At 40.1% G+C, this 20,724-nt stretch overlaps 1 protein-coding gene across 4 annotated transcripts; it reads left to right on the top strand.

Annotated features, from left to right (window-relative positions):
* The first annotated feature begins 1,912 nt into the window (after positions 1-1,912).
* On the top strand, positions 1,913-14,169 carry nap1l4a (nucleosome assembly protein 1-like 4a). Of its 4 annotated transcripts, XM_029434049.1 has the most exons (15): positions 2,630-2,879; positions 3,014-3,051; positions 3,404-3,476; positions 4,302-4,446; positions 5,802-5,888; positions 6,257-6,391; positions 6,474-6,545; positions 6,648-6,787; positions 7,017-7,162; positions 10,078-10,097; positions 10,220-10,339; positions 10,513-10,548; positions 10,777-10,830; positions 12,028-12,063; positions 12,449-14,169. In XM_029434049.1, the coding sequence occupies exons 1-14, from the start codon at positions 2,860-2,862 to the stop codon at positions 12,031-12,033; spliced, it is 1,092 nt and encodes a 363-aa protein (XP_029289909.1). In that variant the 5' UTR covers positions 2,630-2,859; the 3' UTR covers positions 12,034-12,063; positions 12,449-14,169. The 4 variants fall into 4 exon arrangements, with proteins under 4 accessions (XP_029289910.1, XP_029289911.1, XP_029289908.1 ...); XM_029434050.1 differs by lacking the exons at positions 2,630-2,879; positions 12,028-12,063 and adding an exon at positions 1,913-2,030; XM_029434051.1 differs by lacking the exons at positions 2,630-2,879; positions 12,028-12,063 and adding an exon at positions 2,033-2,051.
* Positions 14,170-20,724: the final 6,555 nt, after the last annotated feature.

Here is a 20,724-nt window from a genome sequence, read left to right as displayed (position 1 = left end):
TCTGTAGCCCAATGGGCTATTTCTGCAAAACGTACATTTTCAGAAGAAAAAAGAACTTCATGGTGGTTCAGTTGAATACTGTATATGAACAGATGATCACTTTGATGACCGGTTTGACCATTTTCAAATAAACATATTTCTAAATTGATATGATGTGAAATGGCTGTGGATTTTCTAATTTAAGATGTAATTTCTTATGACGAGACAAGAAAAGCAATTATGCCTGTCCCTTTATGGATGCTGACAGAAAATAACCTCAAAGCTAGATTACCACTTCTTACTTTGAAACCTCTGTCACACATATTTAAAATCTCCCTCAATGGCATTGCTTGGATCCAATAAAAACACGGATGTTATCTGATAAAGCAGGTAATTGATAGCTCTTGTCTGACTGCCTCATTCATGCAAGGACTAAGTACCAGCACTGGTTGATGCCTCTTCTCAAACATGGCTTCTTGTTCAAAAAGCTAGGACAGCTCACCTAAATCTTATTTGTTTCCAGTTCAATAGTGTATTTTCATTTTCTGCTAAATTCTGCATATTTAAAAAAAACTTCAGGGTTAATATTCAGTGGAGCCATCGATCCAATTATTGTTTGTAAAAGTGAAAACAAGCACAGGTGCTGATGTGAACATAACACACAAAAGTACAAACACCCACCACACACACACTCACACATCACCTGTCAACTCATTAGAACATTTCCACAATATTTCATTGTTTACTGATAGTCACTGTCTGCTTTGAAGCACGGGTGTATGAAGCCCTCTTGTGGTCTAAAACATAATCTCAGAGTGTCAAGGCATTGCACAAACGTTTCACAAATGAAAAATGTAAGTGCTAATAATCTGGATAAGTGCTCACAACATGCAGAAATTCAAGTTGTTTGGAGTTTAGGGTCATCCTAAATCTCACTAAGCCTCACAATACTGTCAAATGGAATTGTTATTGTTTAAATAAAGTTTTTTGATGCAGTTTTGAAATAAGTGTAGGTCCATGCAATACAATAAACTGTAATCTGAAATGTGGCGGCCACTATTTAGAATTCAGAGGATGGAGATTGCAGGGGTGTGAGTGATGTGCACACTGTCCTGCAGGTGTGTTGTGGTGTGTACGTGCAAGCAACAGTAGAGCTCAACTGAACACATGATGGCACTTGGTCTTAAGGAGCACATTAGCCAGCTAGAGGGCCACTTGGGCAAACCACATTGGCACTTGAGCGGTACTTTGGTTGACCTCTGTTGAGACATTATGGCAAATACTATGCGAAATAAGCGTTTCAAATGTCCCTCCTGTTTTATGGTTGTTGTGCTATTGTTCGTCTTTTCTGTCAAGGCTCTTCTTCTTCCAGGCAGTCAGAGGGTAAAGCTGAGAGTTTGTGACACGGTACACCATAACATGATTGGTTTAGGTGTGTAAAGCCTACATATTCTCCTCCTCTACCCCTGGCCTGCCAGCTCTTTGTCTGCACTTTTATTTCACATCCACATACTCACACACGTTGCATACAATTTGAATCTGCAGACACACCTCCAGTCATTTGTACTTCATATATTTGTAGTTCTTATATTTAATTAAACCACTTATATGTAAATGTAGTCTGTGCTATGGGTCTGTGTGTGATCCTTTAAGGCCCACTAAGTCAAAAAAAGGCAATCTGGCAGTCAGAGCAAAATGCACATGGAAGAAGAAGATGGAGAAATAATGAACGTTTAAATTGTAACATTAAGTTGTAGACCATACATGACTCTTACAACATTGAGATATCTTCAATAAAAAATATTGATTCAGTTATGTCTCCATGATTCATATGATTTGATTTGCGTAAACACTGATTGTTTAACCTTAATTTGTCTGTTTATTTGTGAGAGCACAGATGATTGCGTACCGGTAATACTATTGGAGTCTACACCTCACCAGCTGTCCAATCAGAATCCACGATGCTGAAGCGCGTGTTTGTTGCTCGCGCGTGGGGGTTGAAGCGAAGACGCGTGAGCGAGGCGACCAGCTAGAATTCCGCTCAGCTAGAGGTAAGACTGCCAAAACAGCTAGTAAGCTCAGACGTTTCATTAATACGAGCGTGTGTTACTATGTTCGGGTATTATTCAGTAACGTAACGAGTTACGTTACTGAAGTGTCAGGCCACTGGTGAACTGTCTTCAAGACACTTTGCTCTGACTCTGGTGCTTTTATTAACCCGCGAGCTAACGATAGCTAGCTGATATTAGCTTGTCAAGGCGGCTAGCAGTATGCTAGTAGCTTTAACGTTAACTGGGCAGTTTTATCTACATACTGGAAGGGTTATTGTAGCATTGTTGCTTCAACAACTAATTAGCATATATTATACTAATTGTTTTTGCACAAATAGGGGCTAAAAGGTTAATGTAAAGTGTTAACCTTCGCACTTGCTGTTAGCTAAAGCATTGTTCATAGCACGTTGGCTCGTAGTTTCTTGCTAGCTAGCAAGCTAGCCCAGTTAGCGGCTGTCAGATCTTTGGCACCGCCCATACTAGGTTGTTAATAGTATGTGCTTGTTGATAAGCCTATGTAAGCGTGTACATTTATTTGATATTGTTTTATAAGTTGTCCTGTGTGACTGTCAAAGGCAGCGATAGCCATTTTGCTCATTGTAAATGGAGAGATGCTAACTTTGGTTGTAATAGCCTAGCCCAGCTTCTATTAGCATGTCAATGCGTCATCGGCCTGCGCTTGCTCAACACCAGTGTTGCTGTTGATCAGTCAAAGTTAGCTCAGCTGTCTGTCGCTCCGACTTCCAGCTGACGCTGTTTCAGTTTGTACCGCTCGTGAAATCATAGTAGACTTTAACACTAATGATTTCGTGGCAATGCAACGTTAATAATGAAAAACGTCTTGCATATGTGAGAAAAATAATAATAACACTGTTATTTTCCAATCATCATCATTCAATCTGTTGCTGGCTGTCAATAGTTACTCAATCACTGTGTGACTCATGATTAGTATATGTCTAATATAATTAATCTGTTGTTATTAGAGGGAGGAGCTGCCACTTGGTAATGGACGCCAATAAAGGTAAAGAAAAACGTACTTTAAGTTAATTTACCATACTAAATTAGATATTTAGTGTGAGAAAAGTTGGTTAATCTGTTTTGAATATATACATACATGCATATACACACACACACACACACACACACACACTTGCACGTGTGTATATATGTAATAAAAGGAATGGTCAATATAATCTCAAAAATATTGTTTAATCAACAACTGACAGTCTGAACAGAAACACAGTGCAGCACATTTGACCACTTTGAGTGCTACTGTTTTGAATTGTGAATGGCTCAACCCTCATTATTCTAATTTTAATAAGCAACTTGTTCAATGATGATAACCTGTTCAATGTTCTTTGTTGGTTTGGCAGGTAAAGGGGAACAAGGGATGCAAAATCCAGGTGGGCAGTTGGACAGACCTGTCAGCTTCCACTTCTTGGAAAGGTCAGTGCTGCTGGTTTATACTATGTTTGTGTTATGTGAGGTAGAAGGTAAAAATGTATGTCTCATGGTTACAATATGCTATTGTCATCATCGGTTTCCAGACAACTAGAGATGGCAATAGAGCAAAACGGTAACTGCTTTTACTTCTGATTCAATATGTCAGTGTGAACCATATCTTATCTAAACATTAAAAAAACAAAAGTATTCATGTTTGTACGTTCCTTGGTTACTTTGACACTTACTCTGCGCATATATCTGTTATTTAAAAATGTCAAACTTTTATTCACAATTGCCAGTTGCAGTAGTATTGTAGTGAGGTGTACTTGTGAGCCTATTGTTAATGTAAACAGTCAGGGGTGTGAGCTTGATATAAGCAAATAGTTTTTTTGTGAACTTATTTGAAAAACTTAATGCTTAATTATCTAAAATGATTGACGTTCAATGCATTAAACTATTCTGTCATGCACAATATTGGAAACCTTTCACACTTGTAAAACAAAACCTGTTTGTTAGATGGATGATTATTAATGTTACTTTCTCTGATCTACAGAAGAAGTTTAATGAAACTAGAATAATATTTGGTAAAAGATAGTGTCACACTACCACGCTCAAACAAAATCCTGTTTTGATCTAATTAAACCATCTTGAGATCCATTGGTGGTTCCAAATCCCCTAGGGTGTGGACGCACCCGTTTAAAGTTTAAAATACAGTTTGTGTAAGAATTGGTTCAGAGTAACTTCCTTCTAAAGCATGGATCATAAAATGTTCTTTTACAATAAGTGATGTTAATCCAGATCAACTCTCATGTTTCTCTTCCCTCATAGCATGCTTCCCAAAGTAGTGAAGAGGAGAGTGAATGCCTTGAAAAGGCTACAGGTGCAGTGTGCCAATATAGAGGCTAAATTCTACGAGGAGGTCCATGAGCTAGAGAGGAAGTATGCTGCCCTCTATCAGCCACTGTTTGACAAGGTACTTAATGTTTTTATAACAGAACTTTTACTTTACTTCATCATTCTTTTTTAATTCCCTGCACTAATGGGTGGTGAAATGTGTCTCTCTGGTCCGATATGAGGTCAGTGAGAATGCATCCTTGGTGCTAAATTGAAAACTGCCACAACGAGTAGTCAACTGTTCTTTTGTCAGTCAAGGCTATTTCCAGAGCGAGTGACAAGAACTCAGCCATTCTTGGTTGTACTGAAGACTGACAGCTGTAGTCCTGCTGCACCTGTCTGTGTTATGCGTGTGTGAGCGCATTAGTCTCCCTCTCAAATGGTATTGATTTCAGTGTGCTAGCTGAAAATAATTCAGCCTTATTGAATGCTTGTTCATATACAGAAATTTCTCACTAATATTCCCAAATCCCTCTCTAAAGTGATAATTGTTATCACAATACCACCATTATTACTTTAATACGATACCTGCCTAAAGTATCTAGATCCCGATACTGAAGCGATACCACGGCAAAAACCTAAAACATGAGAAGTGACGTAATAGTAGATGACATGAAACTTACAATTCTTTAATAGTAAAAAAACTAACCGAAAACATAAAAACAAATGTCAATGCAGTGGAGAAGCCATACAACAACAGGAGTGAATTATTGTACCATTCTGTGTTCATACATTTTAACTGGAGAAATTTTAATTAGGATCAGCACTTTACACGTTCACTTCTCTCCACCTTCATATGTCACACTGCTGCTTAGAAAAAGTGAAATCCATTGGAAGAGTGCAAGCAGTACTGTAGGCTATATTGTTATGTTGAGCAAAATGCTCCGACTGAAGTTAAGTTTCCTCTCCTACGCAGTGACGCATTATATAGTATATGTCAGGCTTTTATTGTGAAAGGTAATAACGGAAAGAGTGAAGTTGTAATGCGCTGTTGACAATTTGGGAGCAATAAAGAGTTTGCCGTCTTTGTTCAGACAACGAAACCTCCATGTTATTATTGTATTACCTACAGTACTTTAGTGCCATATTTTTCTCTGTGAGTCTGCTTTTGTCGACGAGCCATGGACGTTCAGCTAGAGCCCTTGTATTTACAGCAAGCATATGAGAGAAAAACACGCCCTCTATGTCTGCAGGGAGTGGAAGTAAAGCGCTCGCTGCACACGCGTACACAGCCTTGCTGTCGCACATCGACGCAGCTCATGAACACGGCTCTTATTAAACACTCAGTGATAAAGTACCAATACAATGTGGTATTGTACCGTTTTTAAGAGCAGGGTATTGTAATACTTTTCTAGTATCAGTGTACTGTGCAACACTAAAAGTGATTAACTTTGTTGTAATGTGTGTGTGTGTGTGTGTGTGTGTGTGTGTCAGAGACGAGATATTGTCACAGGAACAGTGGAACCCACAGATACAGAGTGCGAGTGGCACAGTGACAGAGAGGAAGAGGAGGACCTCGCTGTAAGTATGAATTTGATTTTGTTTGTCTTAAGAGCCTGATCACTTTGCCGAATCCTACTACTTCTGGTTTTCCACAGTAATGGACAAGATATTTTTCTTACAACCACACAGGCAACTTGAATCTCATCAATAATACCAAGATTCTGCTAAAATTGTCCATCAGGAAACAACAGAACTGTAGGAATTTTTTTAGGAGAATCCCTCAGACTAACTGTGATGACTGTTTTTGGTGCTGTAATCTTGTGTGTGTCTGAGGTCTTTGTATACAGAAGATTTGTGTGTTTTTAAAAGCGCTTGACCAAAGCTTAGCAAACTAAATTGTTTAGATGTTTGTGAATTTTAATGAGCGCACTGCTCACTGTCTGTAGGAGCAGGTAAAGGAAAAAGCTGCTATTGAGGATGCAAAGAAAGAGGAAGCCACGCCAGAGGAAGATCCTAAAGGCATCCCTGAGTTCTGGCTCACCATATTCAAGAGTGTGGACATGCTCAGTGACATGCTACAGGTACATTTAGATGATTGAGCTCTCTCTCATGCCGTATACACATTACAAACTATCATTACAACTACCATTTATCTACCACCAGGAACATGATGAACCCATCCTAAAGCACCTGAAAGATATTCAAGTCAAGTTTTCTGAGCCAGGACAGCCAATGGTCCGTATCATCATGTTATAATTATTAATTGGTATCATTCTAAATGAATAAACTAGAGTTCAAATGCTGAGGGGAAATTATCTGTCTTTGTTTTCCTCCCAGAGTTTCACTTTAGAGTTCCACTTTGAGCCCAATGGTTACTTTAACAATGCAGTCCTAACTAAAGTCTACAAGATGAAGTCAGAGCCTGACTCCTCAGATCCTTTCTCATTCGAGGGGCCAGAGATCATCGACTGTGAAGGGTGAGAGGACACAAACATGCTTGTTTAACTGTGGCTTTGACATAGGATCTTGAGGTTTAAGATAAAATAGAGATTGTGTGGTTTGTAAAACATCTCTGTTCACTCTTTCTATATTAATCTTGTCTTAACATCCCACATATCAGCCTCCTCTTGGCACTTTTTCCAACGTCTAGCTTTTTTGCATCCTTGCTTTAGGCTGCCTTTCACTTTTGCTCTCTCCTCTCTCTAGCTGTCAGATAGATTGGCACAAGGGGAAGGATGTGACTGTGAAAACTATTAAGAAGAAGCAGAAGCATAAAGGCCGTGGCACTGTCCGCACTGTTACCAAACAGGTCCCCAACGACTCTTTCTTCAACTTCTTTACCCCCGTCAAAGGTGAGAACACACACATAGATGCACACAAAATGTAGTGGATTTCTCTGGCGATATCTTCTAAGAAAAAAAAATCACTCCTTTGCTATCTTGCATAGCAGTAACTATTTAATTTTAAGCTTTGCTCTGTTAGCTTTGTGCAAAAGTTCCTTGAGCAAACCCTGAATTACTGAGGGCTCACACAAATGGACCCGCTTAACAGTCAACATGTCTGCGTTCATCTGCAGACAGTGTGGCAACATGTAAGCATGCATGTGGTTTTACCATTGGTCACTGCATTAAGCTGAATCAACAGCAGGTGGCAGCAGGCTCTTAAACTATGTCAGATTGTGCAGTCACTCTGCTGTGAGAGGTGGAACAGTTGACATGTCTGTTGCTCACTGATGTTGGACTGTGTACATGAAACTGCTCACTGGACCGTCAAACTTTTACATCATCTGGTTTTTCTATTATTTCCCAGCTTGAGATTTTGTAGCGCTAAACAGTCAGTTAATAACGGACATAAAACATTTTACAAATGACTGATGAGTGTGTTAAAAATAAATCTGTAAGTATTTACAATGCTCAGGAGGAAAAAGAAAAAAAGATCTTAATATATACATGCATACATACACACGGAAGGAGACAATAAATCAAAGATGCGTACTGATGAAGCATTCAACTACAGTGGAAAGAATACCAAGGTTTGGCAAAAACTAATGTTAGTATATTTAAATTATAAAATTAAACCTTTAAGACTTAAAGTAACCTTACTGGTGTGTCAGTCTGATTTATAAGTCGGTGAATAATACAGTGACAGATCCCATAAGTCAAATATCTTGAAATGATTCATGAGTCATTCTCTCAAAGGATCAGTAAGTGAGGCAGAATACACCTTTTTATTTAATTACCGTTTCGTCTTTCCTGTGTTGTCAACTTACCGGTCAAACATGCCTAGACTTATTCTGACTAGTGCCTGGTCTTATTGGCTTAGCAAATGTTTGTCTTACTGGTTCAGTCATATGATTGGTGGATATAAATAGCTGTGTTCAGGTGTGCAGTTCTGGGGTTGGGATGTCCATTAGTGAGGAAGCCATCACTCACTGACCATGTGAACATGCACAAAGAGTGCATGTGACTTGACTGTTGATGCTCCTGATGGTAGAAAAAATGGTCAGATCAGAGCCACATGACACAGAAATAGATAGATTGAGTGCGTGGCGCGGGAAGATTACATGCGCGGCGTGGTTTCTATTTAGTTCTCCCCTCTCCTGTGTGTGTGTGTGTGTGTGTGTGTGTGTGTGTGTGTGTGTGTGTGTGTGTGTGTGTGTGTGTGTGTGTGTGTGTGTGTGTGTGTGTGTGAGCGAGCGAGCTGCGAAGCCCCGCCCTTCGCAAAACGGAGAGAATGTGAATGCGCAAAGTAGACAGTACAAACTGAAACGTGCACATAAATTAGATCAATAACATAACCGTTTATTTAATAAGAGACCTGTCGATGTGAAAAGTGAGTTGTGAATTAAAAAAAATATTTAATTTGAGAAAAAAAAACACATTACATTTCAGGCGGGGCGCTGGGCTGGTAGCGGAAACACTGGTTTATATGACTTTACTTCGATGCCATTAGAGCCTTTTCAAGCGTTTTATATTTAAGCTGCTCCTACAGTAGGGAACACCAATGTTGGAGTACATGTTCAAATGCTGATGCTCATACTGAAGAGGCAGTACAGACCCGTGTAAGAGTAGCAAAGCAGTTTCCTCCAATACAGTATTGTTGAAAGAAGAGGAAGGATGGTGTGATGTCACCTTTAGTCAGTTTATTGCCAGGTTGGTGGAGCACAGCTGTTCGCTTAATAGCCCGTCACTTTCTGTGGATGTGACCTTGCGTTGTGATGTCATTGATAATAAGCAAAGTTGTTGCCTTAAACCAGGGGTGGGGAACCTTTTTCCTATCAAGGGCCATTTTATTTTTTACAACATCCTTCGAGGGCCAGTACTAATTATTGAACTCGTAACCTCAGCAATTGTTTTTAAGACAGCAGCCCATTCATTTCACCTTTCTTTTATGCTGTGAAAAAAGCAACTTTTTTTATCCAAGTATCTTCTGTTTTAGTAAAGTAAAAAGGCAATAAACAATAATTAAATAGAATAAAAAATAATATAAGTACCAAGTGGTTGATAGAAAATAAAGTGAATATTGCACAAATTATAAAAAGTGAATATTGTAAATGGCAGTGATAATTGCACAGCAGTGGTGGAACAGTCTGTTCTTGGTGTGGTGGTCTACCTCTCTATCTCTCCATGTTGTTATGTTACGCTCTGCAGAGAGCTGCTTGTAGGGCCAAACTCCACCGAAGAGCGTTAACTTTATCCAAACGCACTCGTCCTTTCAGCTTCAACTTTGGCATGTTTCATGAGGCTCGACACAAGCGCGTCCATACAAACTAGATGGACTGGCCTTTTACTACCACAGAGAAATCCACCTTCCACTGTCAATGACAGTCTCGTTTAATACTGAAGTTTGTTGACATGACGTGACCACGTGATGGCACGTTCCACTCGTGTTGTGTTCAAGGACCCTGACCATGGCCAGGAAAAACAGTCAATTGCCCGTCTATTGCTGTCTAGATTTTTCTTGGTTTTTTTTCGAATGGATTTTTGCGTGTGTTTATGAATTACCTCGAGGGCCGGGTCAAATGGTCTCGCGTATACGGGTCGGAGGTTCCCCACCCCTGCCTTAAATGGACTTTCAGATGTTGGTTGAATCGCAGCTAATCCCAAAGCCGCCCCATTGAAAGCTATTATAAAACAAATGTAACATCCGCCTGTGTCTGTTGGCCTAACTGGTCATTTCTTAAGTGAATGTGCTGTAATGAATCCCATTTTCCACTTTTATCATACCTTCTGTATTCATTGCTTGAATGATGTCCTTTCCCTTACAGCTTTACCAGAAGGAGAAATGGTGAGTAAAATGTAGCTTATTCTTCATAAAATCACCACCCTTTTTATTGCATATTGCATTACCATCAATCTATTGGATTTGTAGCTGTGTTAAAATGGTCTCTGTGTGTTCATGTTTTATAGGACGAAGACTCTGAGTTCACCCTAGCCACAGACTTTGAGATTGGTCATTTCTTCCGTGAGAGAATAGTTCCCAGAGCAGTGCTGTATTTCACTGGAGAGGCCCTGGAAGATGACGAGAGTGTGAGTGTTTTTGCTCTAACACACTGTTGCAATTGAACATAGAAAAAGCCACTAGATGGGATATTTGCAGGCTGAAAAAAAAAAAGTATTTCGAGGACATATAAGCAAACATTGTCATCGTTGTTTTACCATGTGTGTTTTAACTCTTGATTATTTATTTTTTTGTAATGCAGTTTGAAGAGGAAGAGGTGGAGGAGGGAGATGAAGAGGTCAGTAATTCCACTTTCTCTCAAACACTGAATTTGGACTTGTGTACCAGACAGCTGTGCATCACTGTTCACACAGGACTTTGGTCCTCAACTGTAACCCCATACACGTCACTGCTAAACCATATTATTATTATTATTATTATTATTATTATTATTATAATAAGTCCTGGTATATATTTTGTTATCGCGGGGGTTCCTTGAATATCTTATCTTGTCTTTGTGTCTCAGGAGCAAGACGAGGAGGGTGATGATGACGATGATGAGGGAGACTTCGACACCAAGGTCAGTATGACTTCTTTAGTGCTTTTATTGTGTCAGTGATGGTGGTGCTAATCAAGGCTTTTAACCAAGCCCCCTGGAACAGCACAGAGCTGGGCAGCTATCTTGTATTGTGGTCAGAAAAGGCTTCTTAAAAACTAGATTTGTCACAATTTTGAGCAACTAAGTCCATTATGTATTTAAAAGCCACTTAACGTGTATCAAGACATAACTTTGTTGGCATTAATGTTGGCAAAAACTAAATAAGACGGTCAACCAGATGCATGCATCAGGGCACAGCCGATGGAAGTGAAAGAAACACTATTGCAAAGATGCAAAGAATGTCTGACATGGTTGGAACAAATCTGACACACTGTTTATTTAATGTACAGCTCCTTGTGTAGTGCTGATTAACTGCAGAAGTATAACACTTCCATATGAGAGTTTCTGTGTCTCTGACTTATTTTCCCTGTCCATATTGATGATATATGGTTTGTAGTACATCACTGTTATAGATGTAAAAAAGTATAAACATGTGGTTCGTACAGCGTACTGAACAGCTTGCTAGAGTTCTGAAAGAATTGTCGTCTTTAGGATATCTTCAACTGGTCTTTAAGTGATTCGTTCTCAGAAGCCCCCTACGTAATAGGACAGTTGTGCAATGAGCCGTGTTAAACTGAGTATATTCTAGATACATTTGCAGTTTTAAGTCTGTATTTCACTGGAGGCCTATAATAATGAGACTGAGTATTCTTGAAAGCTTTTTGGTATCTTTTTGGTTCCACCACCAGACATATAATATATCCTGCGTATGGCAGACTTTTTAAGAGGTTTTCTCTTCCTGCACTTACTCTCTCAGACCATTGGGTACACATTATTATGTAATGACAGTGAAAATGAAATGGCCATTTATTATGTGATTTAGTCGACGAGATGATTATGCTTCATTATGAGCTATTCAGTCTGATTGTGAGCGAGTACGTAACGTGGCCCGTGAGCAACCAACAATGCTGGTTTGTCTGTGAATGCGCTTCTTTAGTAGCTCGTTGAGTTCTTTCTCTCGTGTTACCTGCTGACAGCGCGTCAGTTATTCATTTTGCTTAAGGAATTCAATGTGCTCATTCAGCAATGTTTCACTGCTCACTATGTCCTTACTAAATGTGACGATTAAACTTGTACATATTGTTGTCTCTCCCTTCCCTGGATTCCCCTCCATTACAGGCATAATCAATCATTCTCACTTCATGCAATTTCTAGGTAAGGGAGAAATAAGGACGGCGTCCAACATACATTGTTACACTTTCTAGTCAGTTGGCTCTGGTCTATTATTCTGGCTGCCTCTCTCTTTCACTACACTTGATTCTTCCAGTAGTCCGAGGTGTCCTCAACTCACACCTTGGGTAGATACAGCATCTTCTCTCCCTGTCCTGTCTTTGCTCACTCCATCTATTTGTTTTTCCTCCTGTAGTCCCATCCCAGGTTTCTAACATTGTACCCTTTTGTTGTACCAAACCAGGTGCTATTATTCTCTCACGTCTGCTTTCTTGTTAGCCTCTTCTAGTTGCTAGTTAATGCCCAGTGGCCTCATTAGCTCTGTCTTCTTGTTTTTCTAATCTGGTGTCTCTCCGTCTGCTCCCCACAGAAAGAACAGCCCCAGCCTGCCGAATGCAAACAGCAGTAACCGTGGTGATCAGGAGAGGTGGAGACCTGCTGTCCGTCAAATCAGTTCTTAGCCAATCAGCAAGTCCTCCTACTCTTGCAGGCCCCGCCCTTTTATGAACTCATCTGAACGCAAACCAAACTGCGTTTTTACTATGTGCATGACTTCTTTTTCTTTTGTCTTGCGCCCATCTCACCCCTTTTTTATTTGGCTTCATTCGAACTCAAAGCAGGAAGTGACTTGACTCTAAGTATACTACCACGTCATCACTTAAGGAGTCTTCTTTGATAAGGTGGAGTAGGTTACTACTGCCAAGAACCTCAGAACATTATCATATGGAATAAAAGATAGGAAAGGAATGGATCCCAACTTTAGTTTTCATGGAAATAAATCAGTTACTCAGGGTTTTTTATGCCAACAAGAGAAGTGCTAGTTTACCAGGAAACTGTTGAACAAGTCTGACTTAATCTTTCACTGGGGTTGCTGAAGTGTTTTTCTTTTGTTATGGTGTTTTTTAAGAGACGAACAATGTATCATTTTGAATTTAATTTACTTTTTTAAATGTTCATTGTCATGTCATTGGACTATTTATTCTGGTGTCATGCAGCTGTATGAGGTGTTGCATTTTGGGAACTCTTAAGGCCCTGCCACAGTTATAGGCTCATTCTCATTAGCTCAAATCTGGTTTGGGCTTAGCAGGTCAACAAAACGTCAATACTGCCAAGTCATGTCTTTTTTTTGTTTTTTTGAAATTAATTTAAAACATTGAAGAATTGTGTTGTGCATTAATACTGCTCACTTCTGCCCAAGTTTACTGGGCTTAACAAGCATTTAAACTGAGCACTTGAGTTGACACGTAACACTAATTAACATCATGTGACAGCATTTGGTTATACTGCAAAACTGTCATATAGCTCTTCCCTGTTTGCCCCATCACCCCTGAACGCTCTTTTGAACTTGTGGCAACAAGGACAGAGAGAACAATTTAAGAATACAAGACATTTGAAAAGTAGAAATTTCTCTCCACGTAAAGAAATGCCCAAGCATTACATCCAGTCTGGTGAATATTGCCCTAAAAGGTGACACATGTAAGCAGACACAGTGGCTGACCCGCAACCTTTTTTGGTTGTCATCCCTTCTAGTATGTAGCTTGTTCTTAACAAATGTCATTTAAAGACAGTGATGGGACAGGGTGCTGGATGTTTGGATCAAATGTAAATTCTGTTGCCAAAATGAAAGACAAAACACACCGTCCTCTTTTATTCAATTGTTTGCCAATTGTCATTAACACAGTGTAATCTAATTCAGCGTTTAAAGTTGTTAAAGAATATATAAATATTTCTGTTATTGTCTTAATGATTCAGTAGAATGTCGGTGGAAAACAAATGGAAGAGGTTGTCAATGTATTTTGTATACTGCACTCGGCTTTTGGCCGTTTGGTTGGACACCTCTGCCTGGTGACTGGTCAGCGAAAGCAGTTACAATGAAAATAATACCCACCCCATCTCTTTTTAAAAAGAACGATTGTAGATCTTGAAATGATCTCAGAGCCACGGTTGACATCTTCAAATCTACCACATTGGACCGTGTGCTAGCAATGGCCTTAACTGGTTCTTATTCACAATTTGTTACTTGCGCAATATTTCTTTTCAATTTGTACAGAGTTAGGTAAAATATTCTATTAAAGTTGTGCGACATGGAAATGTGTTTGTGTGTGTCCTTTGTTCTTTAATGTGCGTGTGTGTGTGCGAGCGCCATTTGTTGATTTACCAGTGGTTTGCCTTGTGACCCCTGGTCACAGGTTACAGACAATTTGACTTGTAGGAAAAGCACAGGTGTTACTAATAACTTTGACGATGGCTCTGTTCTATTAAAGTGTCCCACTAAGCGGGGACAGTGAAACTGAAGCAGCTAAATGGAATTAAGCCATCATTAAATGCATTATTTCCATGTCAAAATGTTTTTGTAGAAAAGCCCTATGGAGCGAGGCACTTCGTCTGCAGTGACAGCCTGCTCTCACTGGCCAGCTCAGATCACCTCTTGCTGTAGAGAGTGCTCAGTTTCCCTGGGATGAATGCACATGTTGCTGACAGCACAATGTGACTGGACACTGAATAACCACACACATTGACTTCACTATTAGGCATCAGGTGATGATTTGCAAATGATCAGCAGCAGCTTAGTGCAGAGCATGCAGCCTCAACATGATTGCACTGACCCTCATCCTCCTCACACACACCATGTTGTAACAGCATGGTGGTATCCAGGCTGGAAGAATTTGCTTACGGTCTGCCCAACATCAGGCAAGGCAACCAGAATTTCTGGAATTCTGTCTTGCAGATAGAGAAAGTATGTGCACTCCTCTGAGAGACCCTTGTAATGCATTGTGGGAGATAATGTCTTAAGTGCTCAGACGTTTCTGGAGGAGGATGGCGACAGTGTCCTAGCAACCCAAGTTTTCTGCTAAGTGCTGAAAGACGAGAGCTTTCTTATCCCGTCCCTCTTCCAGCGACACCTACAACTGTGTTGATGCTTCGATCTTCACGGGAATAGAAACGACAACATGCGATAGTGAGAAAACAGAAGTTCATGTCAAGGGCGAGGTCACTCAACATCAAGTCTTTAATGCTTTTTTTAAATAATTAAATGTATAATGTTTTGGAGGGAATGAGTAGGCAGCAGTGACTTATGATCCTTCAGTCCTACACAGCAGAAATATCTCCCTCGTCTCTTTCTGTAATTTTGGGGATTTTACTCTTCAGACTGAACAAGACACTATTCATGTTGAGGCGGCTGTGTGGGGGTCTGAGGATTGCCTCACTGTAACAAGGAGTCCAATTGTGTCTGAAAACTCAATTCTGTGCTCTCTGCAACACGGCCAGAGAGCTGCACCATGGGCTCACTGCTTACTGTTTGTACTGAAAATTGATATCTAAGGTGTCCGTGTCAACCAAAGCTGTTATGTATACCTGATCGACAGAGAAATAATCCAATACTATTTTGATAGTTGATTAATTGTTGAAGTGTCGGAATGTCAGAAGATGCTGTTGAGATATCCTTTTCTCAGTTTTATATCATATTTAATTAAATATTATTGGGTTTTGTGCTGACAAAACAAGATATGTGAAGACCTCACCTTGGAGATAACATCTTGAGAGTAAGGGATCTCTGTAACTGAGCAAGCCATTCATAAGAATAATGTCAACTAATTTGGTCCTGTTGAAAGATGGGAGAACGAATAGAAAAGAATAGTTTGGCTTCATCCGCTCTGTTTGACATCCTCTGCTCTGCACACCACTCAGCTGTTTGATGTTTTGTCAAGTGTGTGTGTGCACGGATGGATGGAGAGAGAGGCTGTTTAAACAACACGTATAGAAGAAATCAGTTTGGGAGATGATCTCTGAGCTTTGCACATGACCAGAGCAGCAGAACAAAGGAAAGTATTCACACTGCTGTGATTATCCCTAAATGACGCCTTCTGCCATCGTCTCATCCACATCCAGCAGAAGTGTAAGGGTGCAGTCTTCTTCCGAACTTCCTCCCAGCTGCAGCTGCACCCACTGTCCCACTCTTGGCCCCAAGGTGCTCTTGGCAGAGCCTGTACGTGTATGTGAGCACACACAAGTGTACGTGAACAAGTTTGTCTGTGTGGGGTCTTTTGTATTGCCCCCCTCCCGGTCGGAAGTGGTGCGAGCCAGATTGAGTTCCAGAGTAAAAAATGAATAGCGGTGCTTTATGCTGCTGACGCCGGGGTGGTGTTCAGGGCTGAATGAGCTGGATTAAAGAGACGATTACATCTTAGATCTGAGAATGTTTCTGATGGCATTGACACAAGAACTCACAATTTTGCACACATTTTGATCATTCTGTCAGGTTATCAGCTGAAGCAGGAAGTAGAAAACTGAAGTTATTGTCTCTTTACTTTCTTTTTTTAGCCACACTGGCAAGTCTATGGAAGGCAATGTCGGCCGGTCCGTCCACTACTTTTGTCCAGATTGAAATATCTCAACAACCAATGGATACATTGGAAAGTGTTGTACATACTCTACATAGAGGATGTATTCCGATGACATGGGTCATCCCCTGACTTTGATCCGCCACCATGAGGTTAAATGTCTCTGTAATTGAATTTATGTTTATGAAATTTGATACAGACAGTCATGTTCCCCTCATGCTGAATTATAATAACTTTGGTGAGCTTTTTAGCTCATCTGGTTAAAAAACATTGTAGCACCCAATAATGAATACAATCTGGATTGGACCCTCCCATCACAATCATGGGGGGTGCAGTTGAGCATGAGTCAAAAGGTTTCTACTTTTAAATGTACTTAAGTATTAAGGTCAACTTTTTTCATAATTTAAAATTTGATTTGAAACCCTTTTTAAATGTAGAAATTGTAGGAGACACTTCATTTAATAAGAATAAAAAGTTTTGCCTTCTGCAGTTTTTGTCCTCTCTGTCAGTCAGGACATTATATTAAGGCAGGCGTGTCAAACTCATTTTAGTTCAGGGGCCACATGCAGTACAATTTGATCTCAAGTGGGCCGGACCTGTAACATCAGAGCATAATAACATATACATAACCACAACTCCAAATGTTCCCTTCGTACATTCAAGTACATTCTGAAAATGTTCAAATTTGATCTTTTTACAAAACATTATGAACAACCTGAAATTAGTTTATCATTTACACGTGTGTGTTACAACTTACAGATCACAGTGTATGTACAAAGGCACAAAACGTTTTGTCACAGGTGTCTGGAACAGTATTTTACTTTATGATCAAAACAACTCATTTTTACACTTTGCAAAGTCATCCCGCGGGCCGGATTGGACCCTCTGGCGGGCCGGTTTTGGCCCCCGGGCCGCATGTTTGACACCCCTGTATTAAGGCGTTATATAATTTTCAGGAAATTATTTGGTGCTACAGTTTAATTTGTCCAACGCTTTGGCTTATGACAAAATAACCCGTAAAATTCAAAACATTTCAATCAGACTCAGCTGTATTTTGTGTTTCATGATAATTAGCAAATGCTCACACCAGAACGGGCTAAACTAACATGGTGAACATGATACACATTATACCTGCTACACCTCAGCATGACAGCAACCCTAACTCTCACATTAGCATTTAGCTCAAAGCACCGCTGGGCCGAAGTGCAGCCTCACAGACTCTTGTTTAATGAAAATCACTCCAGAATGGAAACCGGGTGGAGTTCTTTGCGGTAATACTGAGCATTAAATGACTTAACTTTCCTTTTGAAGTGAACGATTCCTTTAAACCAAAAACAATATATATAAGTGAAGGCCAAACTCCAGAGGGAAAATATGCTGTGTAGTACTAAATCAAAAGTCAGCAAATGAATGAGCAATAAACATGCAGAGGGGAGAGTTCAGCCATCAGCTTAACCTCTCCTGACAGCACCTGCCATGCATAAACAAAAGCTGCCACACACTGCAGAGGGTTCATGGGAAACTCAGGAAGGGCAGCGTCCTTGGGGAGAGCTGTACACAATCTCCTCCAAGAGTGAGACCAAACAAGGATGTGACTAACACGTCAGCGTGGGTTTCACAATATCTTTTCCACCGTCTCAAGCCAAAACTCTTTCAAATCCCTCCAATCATCTTCTTCTCCACTGTTTAAATGTTGTATGTGGGCGTCAGGTGATGGAAATATGGAACGATGTTGACAGCTGTTGGCCAAAGCACAATCCACGTATTGTTTTTTAGAATTTATTTTTTGACTTGCTCATTTGAGGCTGGAGCATGTTCAGTCTGCGTTGCTGGCACGTCTTTGGACGAGTGTATGGCAGTATAAGGGGTGAATGTGTAAACTCTTTGTAGAAGGAGCGAGGGAGAGGAAACCTGAGCTGACCTCTACGTCGCTGTTTCACTAAAACTACATTTGAGGAAACATTAGAAGGAGCTGTGGGAGAAAGGAAAACATGTCAAATGTACCAGAGTCATCAGAAAGATCTAAACAATCTGTTACATTACAGCGACTTGTCAACCAGGCACACTTTGTTCCTTTATGTTTATCCTTGTTTGACTAACATGCATGACTATAAACAATGGTCAGTATAATCTTATTTGCTTTACTGCATTATCACCGTTTACCTTTCTGCCTGGTATGTGTGGGAAAGCAAGCTTCACACCTAATCACATCTTAACGACAGGGCAGCACAATTCTGTCTGCATTTATGAATGGAGCAGTGAATGAACAGGGAACTAGGTGTGGCATGTTTAACCGGAACCACCCTCCTCGACTTCTGAGTACAGATAAAGCTGTCAGTGCAACCTGAGCTACATGAACAGGTATGAGGTGACCTAAAAAGGAAATCGGAGGCAAGGCTGGTTTGAATATATGCAAACTTGAGCGCCTTGCTCTATTTGCTTCAAGGTAAACATTGACGTCCATGACAGAAATGTTCAAGATAAGACAAGATTGTTGTTTGTCATTATAGAGACAGAATATGTCATCACATATTTCTTGTTAAGATTCCTGGGGGTGTTTCTAGGCAATCATTCAATTAATCTGATAGTCTTGACTTGATTTTGATTGATGACCTCTGGTCAAATTCAGACTTGTTAAATCACTGCTACAGACATTTCTGAGCTAATTAGTCATCTTTTCACTGTCAGTCTTGGATTTATGTGGATTATCTGACAATGAGGCATTGTGTTTGCGTTAAACTCCACTTTCATTCTGCACAACATGCAGGATAAAACTTGTAAACCTTTCATATCACAGAATCAAAAACATACATATTTCTCCTCTTACCTGTAGTGCTATTTATCAATGTAGATTGTTTTGCTGTGGAACTATTTTCTTTCTACTGAACTAAACCCGCCAACGAGTGACCACAAGCCTCTCGTCCATAATTTCCATAATTACATCCTTCTGCGAGGTGATACGATTGCCGGTGTAGTTCGGTAGAAAGAAAATAGTCCCATGTACATGAAAGTGCTCTCATCAAGGTCAGCCATCTAGTTCCATTACACTGGAGAGAACGGCAACAGATGGCAACTCACACCAAAACAATCTAGATGTATAAATAGCACTACAGGTAAGAGGAAACATTTGTGTGGTGAACTGTCCCTTAAGTCGTGGAGTTAGACAGCACAGGCCTAAAAGTCCAGTCCGTGGCCCCGCTCCCGCAACAGATTAGTATTGGTTTGATGGAGAGTCTCTAGGTTTATCATATAAGCCGCAGTGAAGCTATGCAGACAGTAAAGTGAATGCTACATTCCTGGCAGGGAGAAGGATTGCAGACCTGCATACCTGCCATTCTTTGCAGAGTTAAATTGGCAAGTGTGAGGTGCTGGACTCTCTGAGCGTACTCCCTCAATCACTTCTCATAACTCTCACCGGAGTCTCTTCACATGGATCATGTGGTGTGTGAAGGAAGTGCGGTTATCACAGACTGCATGTTCACACACCTTTGTGTTAAAGTATGTGCTAATGATAGTGGGACAACATGATTAGACTGTTGTATATGCAATGACATTTATGGGATAGTTTTCTCTGGCTAAACAGCATTCTGGAAATACATATGAGAGTAATAAGACCAGTGAAGGAATGTAACTAATTACATTTTCTGTAAGTGCTGTACTTAGGTGCACTTTGTGCTTCTATTTTACTACATTTGAGGGAGACATATCATTCTTTTTGTCTAATAAGTGCATTTTTATAGATCAAACTAGACACAAGTAAATAAAGGAGTTAACCTCTCTTGATGAGCTACAATAACAAAATGTTATTTATTTAAATGTAACAATAATAATCGATTGAAACATATAATACTCTACATAATGAGCATTTTTTTATTCAAATATTTTCAATGCAGGACTTCTACTTGTAATTTGATATGCTTGTATTGCTACTTTGATCTAAGTTAAAGGATAATAATTCTTTAATCTGATATCATTTTAACCTCACGGCCATCTTTACAGTAACTGCCCAATTTCTCTGTCTGTTTTAATTGTTCACCGACGGTTCCTCCTGCAGCATTGTGATTGACTGTGCGCTGCCCTCAACAGCCATTTGTTCTTTTTCCCACGCTGCTGAATGCCAGTGTGGACAAAGACACACACACAGGGCTTATCAGAACAATGCCTCAAATAGCTCCGGAGTCTCATCACAAGGGCATGTCACCAAAGAGCAGAAGAGCAGAAGAGGATGTGCGTGTGCGTGGATGTGTGTGTGAGAGAGGCAGGCCGAAGTCATAAACGTGTCACAGTATGCAGCTGTTACCTG

This window comes from Cottoperca gobio, chromosome 6, assembly GCF_900634415.1.
Source record: "Cottoperca gobio chromosome 6, fCotGob3.1, whole genome shotgun sequence".
In the NCBI taxonomy this organism is placed as follows: Eukaryota; Metazoa; Chordata; class Actinopteri; order Perciformes; family Bovichtidae; genus Cottoperca; species Cottoperca gobio.
This window is presented reverse-complemented; position numbering and strand designations above follow the sequence as displayed.

Excerpts from the sequence above, each read along its gene's own strand:
- nap1l4a (XM_029434048.1), top strand. The coding sequence starts at position 2,860 with ATGAAAAACGTCTTGCATAT. Across the intron at positions 2,880-3,013 it reads ATGAAAAACGTCTTGCATAT|AGGGAGGAGCTGCCACTTGG; the intron begins GTGAGAAAAATA and ends TGTTGTTATTAG. Across the intron at positions 3,477-4,301 it reads AGCTTCCACTTCTTGGAAAG|CATGCTTCCCAAAGTAGTGA; the intron begins GTCAGTGCTGCT and ends CTTCCCTCATAG.